Consider the following 12,720-nt stretch of genomic DNA (forward strand, 5'->3'; position numbering starts at 1 on the left):
CATTTCTGTTCTCCCATGTAGGACCTTAAGGTCCTCAAATAATAACCTTTTGGAGGTCCCGAGCAACAAAGACGTTAGGTTGGCCTCAACTAGGGCCAGGGCCTTCTCAATATTGGCCCCGACTTGGTGGAACAGTCTATCACAAGAGACCAGGGCCCTGCGGGATTTGGCATCTTTCCGCAGGGCCTGCAAGACGGAGCTGTTCCACCTGGCCTTTGGGTTGGTTTCTGTTTAATATTTATGCTTCATCTTTTATTGGTGGGATATTTTTGAGATTGAGACCTGCAGTTTTAATCGAATTTTTAAATTTGTATTTTAATCTGTTATTTTAAATTGATCGTTTTTATGTTTTCTTGCTGTGATTTTAATTGATGTTAGCCGCCCTGAGCCCGGTTTTCTGGCTGGGAAGAGCGGGGTATAAATAAAATTATTATTATTATTATTCTCCCAGACCTTTTAAGACCTTTAAGGAGAACAGAAATGTCCTAAGGCCAAAGAATCTCAATTATGGGTTGTTGTTGTTTTTTACCAGGGAGATGACAAGAGACAACTTCCACATCTGCCCTGCTGCCCTTCCTAGAGTCCAGTAATGCTTGCAGGTCAGAAAATGGCATTAGTTTCTTTGCTGGAAAGGAAAGAATGTCCACTTTGCCCCACTTAAAGTCCCCACCTCTGTGCTTCCTTCCTTCACCTCCTGCTTCAGGTGTTCCCTATATAACCAGTTTCCTGAGATCAAGAAGTCAGCTGGTGGTCTGGGCAGCAGACAAAGCTTGTCCATCATGCGTTGTGGTGGCCTTCTCCTCCTGGTGGGGCTCCTCGCTCTCTGCGGTCAACTGACTCCTGCCTCCAGCCAGAAGCCAGGTAAGAACTTTCTTCTCTTCCTCCCAAGGCAGTTCTTCTTCCAAGGTGCTGGCATCAACATTGGCTTCTAGCAAGATCTCCGACATTGTCTACCCATCGACACATGCCTTCACTTCTCCATCTCACGATAATAGCAAAGGAGAAGAGGGTGGTTGTGTCACTGGAATGTCTTGTTTTTGGAGATTCCCAAAAAGACCACAGTGCCCACTTGATCTGAGACCTCAGCTTTCCACCAACCTGTCAGGTTTCTGGGTGTTGGAAAAAGTTTGCTCCATCCAGCATCTTCTTTTCTCTTTTGCACGATAAAGGCATTGCCTCATTTGCATGCTAGACAGTGTGTGTGTGTGTGTGTGTGTGTGTGTGTGTGTTTTCCCTGCTTCCTTCTCCAGTTTGGTCCCCAACTTTGTTGTCCCAATGGGGCAGGGTTGATGAACCTTCAACCCACCTGCCAATCTTGCCCCACCATGCGTTTTTGTGCTATTTATGTTTATTTACCCTGCTTGGGGCTTTTAAAATATTATAGCGGTGATGACTGTCGCAGTTTGTTGATCCAAGGCTGGCACCACTCAGCTCCTGCCGCCCTCTCCTTTGGGGTGGAGAAGCATCTCTGGGTTGTCCCTGAATTTTGTCCTGCTCCAGGCAGCTTTGAGTGACCCAGGCTGAGCCCTTCAGGGGGCTTTGGGAGGGCAGGAGAACCTCTCCCACTAGAGCTCCACCACAGAATCACAGAATTGTAGAGGAGGAAGGGACCTCGAGGGTCATCTAGTCCAGTGTTTTTCAACCTTTTTTGGGCAAAGGCACACTTGTTTCATGAAAAAAATCACAAGGCACACCACCATTAGAAAATGTTAAAAAATTTAACTCTGTGCCTATATAGACTATATATAAAGTAATTCTCTTGAATTTTTCAAATTTTCCCACGGCACACCAGGCAACATCTCGTGGCACACTAGTGTGCCGCGGAACAGTGGTTGAAAAACACTGATCTAGTCCAACCACTGCAATGCAGGAATCCCCTTGCTTCCCTCTCTGCTGCCAGTGCAAAGGGAAACAGCATGGAAGGGCATCTTGGCCTGCAGAATATCAGCCCCAAGTCCCCTTCTTCCTTGGGAGGTGGCAGGTGTGGTTTCAAACCACCCTCCTCACTCAGGCACTGCTGTGGAAAGGCTGCCCACAGCTCTTCAGCCGTTGGGACGGTTTGTTACCAAACCTGGTGTGGGAGGAAAGAAGTTCCCCTCTGTCCTGCTCACCACTTTCCTGGGCGTGTTGTGGTTCTGCAATCCCCCTGATGCTTCTGGGAGCTATAAAGAGAGAGAAGCCAGGCTGGGGGGTAGACTCTCCACTTAGCCTGCCCCACCATGAGGTCTGGTGGCTTGGTGCTTCTTGTGGGGCTCCTCGCCCTCTGGACTGAGCTGACACCCACCTCTGGTCGGAGGCCAGCAGGTAAGAGATTGGGTGAAGGCAGGCAGGTGGTACGTGTGGTGAAGTGGGAGCCTGGACAGGGTTAATGTTCTTTGTCAAGGAAGCAACAGAATGGGTCCAAATCAGAGATGATGATATTTAACTATGTGGAAGATGAAACTCGAATTTTTTTGAAGGAAATAAAAATAGATGTAAAACTAAAAAAACTGTAATCAAGTACTTGGGAATAAATATAACAAGAAATTTAGAAAATTTAGATGACAGGCATAGGCAAACTCTGGCCCTCCAGAGGTTTGGGACTACAATTCCCATCATCCTTGACCACTGGTCCTGTTAGCTAGGGATGGTTGGAATTGTAGTCCCAAACATCTGGAGGGCCAAAGTTTGCCTATGCCTGATTTAGAACAAGAGAATTTTAACAAATTAAAGAAGGAAATTAAGGAAAAGCTAGAGGAAGATTAGAAAATATAGCTTTCATGGTTTGGAAGAATAGAGATTATTAAAATGAAATTTTTGTCTAGAATATTTTTTTATTTAGAATGTTACCAATTAAGATATCGGAGACAGAGATAAAGGGTTGGCAAAGTATGATCAATAAATTTTGTAATGGGGATAAGAAACTTTGAATTTATAAAGGATGATGGTATAAACCCCAGAAAACGGGTGGACTACTTCTCCCCAACATAAAGTTATATTATATAGCAAATATACCATATATCAAAAATATCATAAATGGTATAAGAGAACAAGGAGAGCTAGAATGGTTAGAGAGTGGTACATAAGAAATGAGGGAGACGTTTGTGATTGAGAAGTATTGAGATATGGGTGAAATATAAAGGAAAATTGATACCAGCAAATTCCCCACTAACTTCAGTGGTGATGATGGAAGACCTCTCAGTAAACTGAATAAAGGAAATTGAAAAGGAAGTGAAAGAGAAGAAAATAAAGGATTGGGTGGAGAATATGAGAAGCGAAGAACAAATAATATAAAATAATATAGAATAAGGGTCTGAGAGTTTGTAGGCTGGCAGGCAGGAACTACTATATTTGATCTTTTTACCTCATAGCGGGCAAAGAAGATGTTCAACTCCTCTGCCAACTAATCATCGGCCTTAACCATGTTCCTCATATTGCCCTTGTTGTTGGTTAGATGCTGCAGTCCCTGCCACACTTGTTTTGTGTTGTTATCGGCTAGGCAATTCTCCACCTTAAACTTATATTGCTGTTTTGCTGCCTTAATGCCTTTCCTGAGCTTTGTTCTTGCCCCTCTGTATATACTTATGTTCCCTGCCTTGAAGGCAGTATCCCGAGCTTTCAGGAGTGACCTTATGTAACAGATCTGCCCTTAGGGAGGGTATGGTCAGAAACCCCCAGTGTGTGAAGAGTTAAGATTCCGTCTGTTTGAGTGGCAGCTCGCTCGCAGGAGGCGGGACGTCTTGCCCTTTAAAAGGAGGGAGCGGCAGTTGGTCAAGGGGGAGAAAGAGGGAGTGAGTGGTGACTGAGGGACAGAGGGTTAGAGACCAGGATAGTGGTGGGTAGGTTAGGCTAGGGCGAAGGTTGAGTATGTTATACTGAATAGAAAACCTGTTATGCTGTTATGAAACTACGTTTAAACTTTTGATTCTCTGAAACCGTTATGCTCTTAAAAAATAAAGACTAGTTTGTGTTGCTATAAGTCAGACATCGTCAATTCTTGGGTCCAGCGGGTTATAAACTGCTCATGAAGAGGTGAACCCAGGGAAGAGTCCAAACTGTCCTGCGGGGTGTTAGTTTGTGTCTTAGGGGTTTCACTCAGGAGGGGCTGGCGGGCTGAAACATTGTGTATGCCACTGAGTTGCTAAAACGGTTTAGCAGACTGCTACAGTGAGGGATCTAGAGAGAGAGAGACCCTGGGGCTGGAGGCAATAAGGTGTTTAACCCCTGAAGCCCTGAGCAAGGATTATAAATGGCCGCGGCAGCTGGACAAAGACACTCCGGTCACCAAGATACTCCCGTTTTGTAACTACCAGGGAGTTAACTTCATTGACAGACCTCCGAGGGACAGGTGGGGTGGCTAATTAGTCTGACCCGGAACACCTGAGCAATTAAAAAATAAAAATAAATAAACTTAGTAACAGGGGAGGGGAGTGTGAAAGGGAGGTTCGTTGCACCTTACTTCAGCAAAATAAAAAATAAAAAATTCCTTCCAGTAGCACCTTAGAGACCAACTAAGTTTGTTCTTGGTATGAGCTTTCGTGTGCAGGTATCTGAAGAAGTGTGAATGCACACGAAAGTTCTTACTTCAGACGTCATCCTGGGTTTGCAGTTCCCATAGGCTCTAATGCACCTCTCTGTTGTTACATTATTGGTGCACACTTTGATGTGTTAACAGAGAAATCCGAGGGCTCACTTGGACAAATCAGAGACCACAACCAAAGTTCAGAGCAAAGAGCAGCCAGTAGGCTTGGTCTTTATTAAAAGAAATGCTGTCGCGACAGGGCTCCCACTCCCCACAGGTAGGAAAAGATGGAAGCCCCGAGGAAGAAGCGACCCCCAACTTTTATTACCACCAGGATACACCCCTAAAGTTACGCTAGAGTCATGTCAGAGTTACATCAGAAATACATCACAGAAAAGGAAGGGTTGGAGCAGAAACCTGAGCACTTTGACACCTGTCTTGCTCTTTGCCTTACCCCTCCCAGACACACATTCTTGAGAACAAAAGGTTCAACTGCCCCTGGAAGGAGCTGTCCCTTTGAATCAAATCCACTCCCGAGTGGTAGTTCTTTTTTATTTTATTTTAAATCATATTTATTGATTTTCCAATACATATCTCCAATTACCAATCAAATTAAAATCCAAATTAATTATACAATTCCCAATTAAAACAATTCCAATTATGCCAAATTTTTACGATTTTTTTGGACTCCCCATGTCTCTGACTCCGGAGCGATCTTCGCCTCTCTTTCAGTTGCATTCACAGTCCTAATACTTTCACAGCCTCTGATATATGCCAGCAAGCAGACACGATTATAATGAATAATGTCTCTGTATGGATAAGGTCACTCTCATTCCAAATGCCACATTCCGGCCGCCGCCATCTTCTCCTTCTGTTACAAGCCGAACTTCTTTGCACAGCTCTCTCCCCCATGCACATTCCATCCACTCCTTTCCAGGAGAGCCAGACACCTCCATAAATTCCAATATCAATCGTCCACCAAGGCTGGCTTCTCGGGCTCTCCTCAGCAATCAATCTTTGCTGCGCCATTACCAGCCGGAAGTCCTCCATTACTATTAAATCATTCCAAATCTTGTTTCAAGTCCATACAGTTTGTTTATATGACGTCCAATTCTACCTAATTCACGCTCAGTCTTTAAAGTCTGCTTGCTATTTCCCTGTGAGAGTGGATTTTCTGGGAGAGGTTTCGCCCGTGTTAAGTAAAATATTGAGGCAAAACAAACATAGGGTCCAGAGCTCCCCCCCCTTCCTCTCCCTCTTTCACATACCAGTACAAAGTCCATATCTTCTTCCGATTTTCATTCTTAACAGCTCAGGGCTGATCTGTTAGCAACATTCTTCCCACTCCTTTGTACGAGGCATGCCCAAAACCTTTAGCCAAATTTATATTTCCAGTTCTGGGAGTCGTGCACAAACGGGGCCAGCTTCCAGGAGCTCCAATCCTCCATGAGCCCTTTGCGCCCAGCCCCCCCCCCACTTGGTCCCAAAGCATCAAAGTGGGTTGAGGGGCATCTGCGGGCGAGGCAGCCCTCCCCGTCATCCCAGGGAGGTAAGGGAGGCTGCTTACTCCCATCGCAGCCGCCAAATTAACTTGTGATGGATGGCACAGATGTTATGGGTCCGCCATTCTCCCGCTGTGCATGCTATGGTGGTAGTTCTTTATAAGGCAAATGTTCACCGTCTGGCACCATTGAGGCAGGAAGTCCGTTTGCCTGAGTCCAATGCGGACGTGCTGCTACGCTTCAAGGATTATGGCTGGCTGACTTTACGCCAAAACCACTGTCAGACTTCAATGAAGACCCCATATACAAGTGGAAAGTAAAGAAAGTTACATAGGAACACATAGAAACACTGTATAAACAGAATTGTTACATTTCTTGAAAGGATTTGTTGTTGTTGTTCAGTCGTTCAGTCGTGTCCGACTCTTCGTGACCCCATGGACCAGAGCACGCCAGGCACGCCTATCCTTCACTGCCTCTCGCAGTTTGGCCAAACTCATGTTAGTAGCTTCGAGAATACTGTCCAACCATCTCATCCTCTGTCATCCCCTTCTCCTTGTGCCCTCCATCTTTCCCAACATCAGGGTCTTTTCTAGGGAGTCTTCTCTTCTCATGAGGTGGCCAAAGTACTGGAGCCTCAACTTCAGGATCTGTCCTTCCAGTGAGCACTCAGGGCTGATTTCTTTGAAAATGGATAGGTTTGATCTTCTTGCAGTCCATGGGACTCTCAAGAGTCTCCTCCAGCACCATAATTCAAAAGCATCAATTCTACGGCGATCAGCCTTCCTTATGGTCCAGCTCTCACTTCCGTACATTACTACTGGGAAAACCAGAGCTTTAACTATACGGACCTTTGTCGGCAAGGTGATGTCTTTGCTTTTTAAGATGCTGTCTAGGTTTGTCATTGCTTTTCTCCCAAGAAGCAGGCGTCTTCTAATTTCGTGACTGCTGAAAGGATTAGTCACACTCAATAGAACTCGGAAGCTTTGTATTAACACCTTGGTAGATCAAAATCGAAAATTCTTTCTAGTAGCACCTTAGAGACCAACTGAGTTTGTTCCTGGTATGAGCTTTCGTGTGCATGCACACTTCTTCAGATACACAGGTAGATAGCAGACCTGCAGTACCAGTGTAGATAGCAGACCTGCAGTACCAGTGTATTCGCCACCAGGGGCGCTGTTCGCTAATGCTAATCAGTGGAAATACGGGGCTTGTTTCATAGAAAGGAAGTTCGATTTCCAAGCCTGTCTCCCCTTGTGTAGGGGGAGAGGCCATTCTGAAGGAATAACTGGGGAACATGCGTATATGGGGCTGTGCTTAGGTGACTTATTCGGGGGAAATTCCTACAACAGATGTAAGAAAGTACAGCGTCTGTGTATATGTGCAGATCTTGATGTTCAAACACGCTCCAATCAGTACTTTCAAAACAATCCTGGAGCTGGCTGAAAGCGTCCTCTGGCCAGGTTCCAACTGTTGTTACAACTGGCTGAATTCTTCTCCTAAGGGGGATATACTTTGGACATTTAGAAAGTGAAGAATGGTCCGATGAGCCTAAGTGGGGGAGGGAAATTGCCCTGTATGCCTGCTTCAGATGGGAATACACACGATGCAAAATATTCTCCCCCCTAGTGGGGAAATTCACACATACTGTTAGAATTTAGGAAAAACTGTCTTCAGACAGGCCTGACTGAAATCCCCTGACACAACAAGGGCACCCTCTGGATGGATTTGCTGCTGCCTAGAGATGACGGCATATAGCTTAGAGCAGGGGTCAGCAACCGTTTCCAGCCATGGGCCGGTCCACCATCCCTTGGACCTTGGGGGGGAGGACAAATTGAGGTGCGGGGCGGGGAGGAACGAATTCCTCTGCCCCACAAATACCCCAGAGATGCATTTAAAATAAAAGGACACATTCTACTCATGTAAAAACACGCAGATTCCCGGACCGTCCGCGGGCTGGATTGAGAAGGCGATTGGGCCGGATCCAGCCCCCGGGCCTTAGTTTGCCTACCCCTGGCTTAGAGGGTGCCACTCTGACATGTGCAAACACACCCATACACATATTATTCCAAGTACACACCCTTCTCGGGAGCTCAAAGCCGCAGCGTGTGAACACCATCTTGTGGTAATACAAGTTTTGTGTGACACCTCAGACCTCTGAGCAGAACAGAGCCCACCTTAGGAATGCTGGGATCCTCTGGCTACTGGATGTGAAGAGACAGCCTCTCTGGCCAAATATATCTCTCAACCTTGGAATTCTGCTCTGTTGCAGAGAAGCCTGGGCAATGTCCTGGGGGTCATCCAGGTATGGTCGGACCCTGCGTGGTGTGGTGTGAAAATGACTGGTCATGCCCTGGAGCTCAGAAGTGCTGCGGGAATTGCCCACGAGCATGTACTGTTGTTGTCAGAGGTGAGACCATTTATTCTGTGGAGGGTGGGGTGGGATAGGAAGCTCCTCTTCTTCATGGACCAAAGCCATGGTGACTTATGAAGAATTGCAAAACCTCTAAACTCAGAAGTGCTTCCCTGGCTTATGGCTGGAGGCAGGATTCAGTTGATCCAGAGAGCAAGGAGCACCACAAGGAGGAGGAGGCATGATGGACAAGCTTGGTCTGCTGCCCAGACCACCAGCTGACTAGAACTGGCAGGCTGGAAGGGAGCCCAAGAGTCACCAAAAGCTTTGCTCTATTGCAGAGAAGCCTGGGAGATGCCCCCCGATTCGTCCAGGTACGGTTGGACCCTGCATTGCAAAGTGTTCCAATGACTGGTCCTGCCCCGGTGTTCAGAAGTGCTGTGGTGGATGCCCACGAAAATGCCGTATTCCTGTCTAAGGTGAGATGATTTTTTATTTGGTGGCGGGTGGGGTGCAGTTGGATAGAGGCTGACTGTGGAAGATATGGGAGTCTCATGTCTCAAAATATCTGGTAGCCTTTCCTTCTTTCCCCAATTCCTGGTGTGAATGAACTAATGCTTCTGTTTAATGTGTGTATTTACAGGTTTTGCAGATGACTCCCAATATCTACCTAACATAGAAAATAGTGGAATGTTGCCACGCAGCAGTTTGTCCTGCAAAGTGCAGTATTGTGAGAGGTGAGGGGTGGGCAGCCCAGGCAGGCCTGGCAACAGACTGCAGCAGCTGCCTTGCTCCTCAGCCTCCTCTGCCTGACATTTTGTGCAGAAATGACTTCAAGCAATCAGTTACAATCTAATGCAGCCCAACTGGATGGCTCTTCTGAATTGGTCACAAGAACATGCACACACACTTGAATTTGTAAATCTGTCTATACTTTGCTACACACAATTTAAATGCATGATCTTCCACACAGCCTTTCAATCACATACATTTGGAGAGGATCCCTAACTTGGCAGAGAGAGAGAGAGAGAGAGAGAGAGAGAGAGAGAGAGAGAGAGAGAGAGAAGCAGAAATACAGGACAAACTTCGTCCTATTGAATCAGTACATAATTTAGCATTTTACATTGAAATAGGGTAGGATCCTTTATTATACAGGATGGGTGGCAACCCTAGCAGTGAAGGGGTCTTGCCATGGCCCACAGGACTTTAGGACTGAGCTTATGTGTGGAAACTGCAACTGTCCATTGTGACCCTTTTGGTCTTCTTCCCTTCAGCTACTCTGCAGCAGAAGACCTTGGCTGGACCAGATGCCCAGAAACAATGAGTGGAGCTTAGCCTGTATCATCTGAAGACCTGCTGACCTCTCCAAATACGGGCATCAAGGCACCATGATCTGAGACCTTGGCTTTCCACCAACTTGTCTGGTTTCCGGTGGTTGAGCAAAGTTTGCTCCATCAGGCATCCAGGCATCCTCTTTTTCTTTTGCACAATAAAGGCATTTGCATGCTAGACAGTGTGTGTGTGTGTGTGTGTGTGTGTGTGTGTGTGTGTGTGTTTGTGTTCCCTGCTTCCATCTCCAGTTTGGTCCCCAACGTTGTTGTCCCAATGGGGCAGGGTTAAGGAACCTTCAGCCCAGCTTCCAATATTGCCCCTCCAGCCTTCCACATTTCGTCCTCAGTGCCATTTGGGGCAAGCCATACCCACCTGCCCAACACCTGATGTGATACACGTATGGGCGGCCTTGAGAAATAGGACTGGGCTTGAGCAAAGCCCACTTTGGACAGCTCCCAAATCACCCAGCAACCAGCTTATTTTCCAGAGCCGTTGACACACTGGCAAAGTGGAGAGCTGCACCAAGCAGAATTGCACTCCCTTCCATCAGCTGCTGCAAAGGGAGAGGGATCCTGCTTAGCACTGGGCTCAGGTGCACAAGAGAGCTCTGCACACCAAGCCCAGTGCTAAGCAGAATTATTCTCCATCCCCCCTCCCCAGAGAACTCCCTGCAGAGCAGTCACCAGAGCCCAGCAAGGATCCATAATCTTAGTCAGGGTCTCCAGAGGCTCCTGCTACAGAGTTCAATGAGGCACAGGGAGGCACAATGAGGCACATACATGGGGTAAGCCATACCCACCAGTCCAATACCTGATGTGACACAGGTATGGGCGGCCTTGAGAAAAAGGACTAGGCTTGTGCAAAGCCCACTTTGGACAGCTCCCAAATCACCCAGCAACCTGCTTGTTGTCAGAGTCATTGACACACAGTAAAGTGGACAGCAGCATCAAGCAGAATTGCACTCCCTTCCCATCAGCTGATGCAAAGGGAGAGTGATTCTGCTTAGCAATGAGTTCAGGTGCACAAGAGAGCTTTGCACACCAAGCCCAGTACTAAGCAGAATTGTTCCCCTTCCCCAATCAGCTGATGGCAAGGGGAAGTGATCCTGCTGAGTTTCACCTCACCCCACCCCAGAGAACTCCCTGCAGAGGAGTCACCAGTGAGGATTCATATTCTGAGCCAGAGCCATGATGGGTGTCTTGCCCTGCACCTTAGGAACCAAGTGCTTCCCACTGTTCCTCACTGGTCCTGCAGTACAAGGGGTTGCAATGGGTAGGAGACAATGGAGGGTCCTCCTTCAGGCGAGAGCATTGGCCCTTTCAAGGCAGCAGAGCTTAGAAGAAGTTGCCGGGGGGGGGGGGGGTTGCAGAGACTTCAGAAGGCTCAGTTTGGCTCACTGGAGCAAGCTGCTGCCTTGGAGCTCTCTGTGTTTCTTCAAGACCTGACCTGAGGCAGCCCCCAGCACTGCCTTGGAGAATCATTTGGGAATGGGGAGAGATCCAGTGGCCCGTCATTCCAGCCTTCTGTTGCCTCCCCCTGGGAGTCCTGGAATGCTGAGCAGGCCAGACAGGGTGGTGGAAGGATTTGGTGGGAGCAGACATCATGCCACCAGTCAGCAGATCCCAGGCCTGCCTGTCTTGTTCTGCCTGGGGAGCTGTTTCCAAAATGGGTCTTGTCAGCTGGGAAGTGGTGATGCCTGGCAGGTGGCTTTTCTCTCTTCCCATCAATGACCTTCCTCTTCCTAGGGAAAACAAGCAGCACAAACGACACAATCACATGATCTCCTTCTTTGGAGGTCTTTATGCGGAGGCTTGACAGCCATCTGTCAGGAATGCTTTGATGGTATTTCCTGCTTGGCAGCGGGTTGGACTGGATGGCCCTTGGGGTCTCTTCCAACTCTAGGATTCTATGATCACCATTGGCTAGGAAATCACGTCATCAAGGCATGCTTGGGTCAGGTTCTTCCACCTGGCTTCAGGACAATTATCCACTGACCTTTCTCTCTGTGTGTCAATCTCTCTCTTCCCCTCCCTCTCCCTCTCTCTCTCATAATTTTTTTTATTAACACCCCAATTAATAACAATACAATTAATAAAAACAATTAATAAAAACACCCCAATTAATAACAATCCAATCCAATGAAATCACAATACATTACATTCCAAATCACATTCCGAATTAAAAAGATTTCGGGGGGGGGGGGCTTCCCATGTTCTGGATGTCCGGAGCAGTAATCTCACACATTGTGATTTTTTGTTTTTTGCCTTCTTCACCTGTTGTTATTCTATTTCCAAATTCAGATATTAACTTCTCAAAGTCTCCAGTCACTGGTGCAAATCTCCTATCATATTAAAAAGAATCAATATGTCCAAGTCGCCTGCCGGAACACAGTTTTCTTCTTGCTTTTATCCATCTCAACTCTGCTCCCTTTAGGATCTGGGCTGTTGTCCAAACCTGCTCCAACTAATGATAATGACGCTGCGAGCTATCAGTTATTTACTTAGGCTGTCAAGGTCTTTTGTAGAAAGTCAAGAGAATAGGATATTTTCACTTTTACATTCAGCAATCATTTGGCAATTGATCGGCTTTTCCCGGAATCAACACCTGCCCCCTCCCCGGGCCCTTTAGCTCACGTTTGGGCCTGCAAAGCATACCTGGCCTTATCCTGTGGCCTAAGCCATCCTGGATGCACCTTGCAGTTGGGCTGTGGGAAGGTGTTTCTGCAGACTCAGCACTTAGCAGGCTGAAGTCACCTGTGTACATGATGTGATCGATGGAGAGCCTTGGCACCTCTGAATTATAAAACTCAGGTATGGTACTCCTGAGTTATACCTCTCAAGGATCCAAAACATGTTCTGTGTAAGCAGCCCCACAGCCTAGGGATACTGTACTGTGCCTTTCTACCAGGGCATAGTTCATCTTCCAACTAGCCTGAAGGAACTTGGCAGCTTCTCTGCATTCCTAATGGGCCCAAGCTCTCTTCAGTGTCCTTCTAGCTGCTGATAGCGGACTGTAAGCTATTGTCCTCACAAACT

General features: G+C 47.1%; 1 protein-coding gene across 1 annotated transcript; it reads left to right on the plus strand.

The window, feature by feature from the left end:
• The first annotated feature begins 2,204 nt into the window (after positions 1–2,204).
• On the plus strand, positions 2,205–9,843 carry LOC117049193 (WAP four-disulfide core domain protein 18-like). Its single transcript, XM_033153911.1, has 4 exons — positions 2,205–2,304; positions 8,273–8,410; positions 8,695–8,832; positions 9,628–9,843. The coding sequence occupies exons 1-3, from the start codon at positions 2,220–2,222 to the stop codon at positions 8,829–8,831; spliced, it is 360 nt and encodes a 119-aa protein (XP_033009802.1). The 5' UTR covers positions 2,205–2,219; the 3' UTR covers position 8,832; positions 9,628–9,843.
• The last annotated feature ends 2,877 nt before the right edge of the window (positions 9,844–12,720 follow it).

This window comes from Lacerta agilis, chromosome 6 (genome assembly GCF_009819535.1).
Source record: "Lacerta agilis isolate rLacAgi1 chromosome 6, rLacAgi1.pri, whole genome shotgun sequence".
Taxonomy (NCBI): domain Eukaryota; kingdom Metazoa; phylum Chordata; class Lepidosauria; order Squamata; family Lacertidae; genus Lacerta; species Lacerta agilis.

Coding starts and splice junctions, on each gene's coding strand:
- LOC117049193 (XM_033153911.1), top strand. CDS start 2,220: ATGAGGTCTGGTGGCTTGGTGCTTCTTGTGGGGCTCCTCGCCCTCTGG. Junction 2,305..8,272: donor CTCTGGTCGGAGGCCAGCAG/GTAAGAGATTGG, acceptor GCTCTGTTGCAG/AGAAGCCTGGGCAATGTCCT. Junction 8,411..8,694: donor ATGTACTGTTGTTGTCAGAG/GTGAGACCATTT, acceptor GCTCTATTGCAG/AGAAGCCTGGGAGATGCCCC.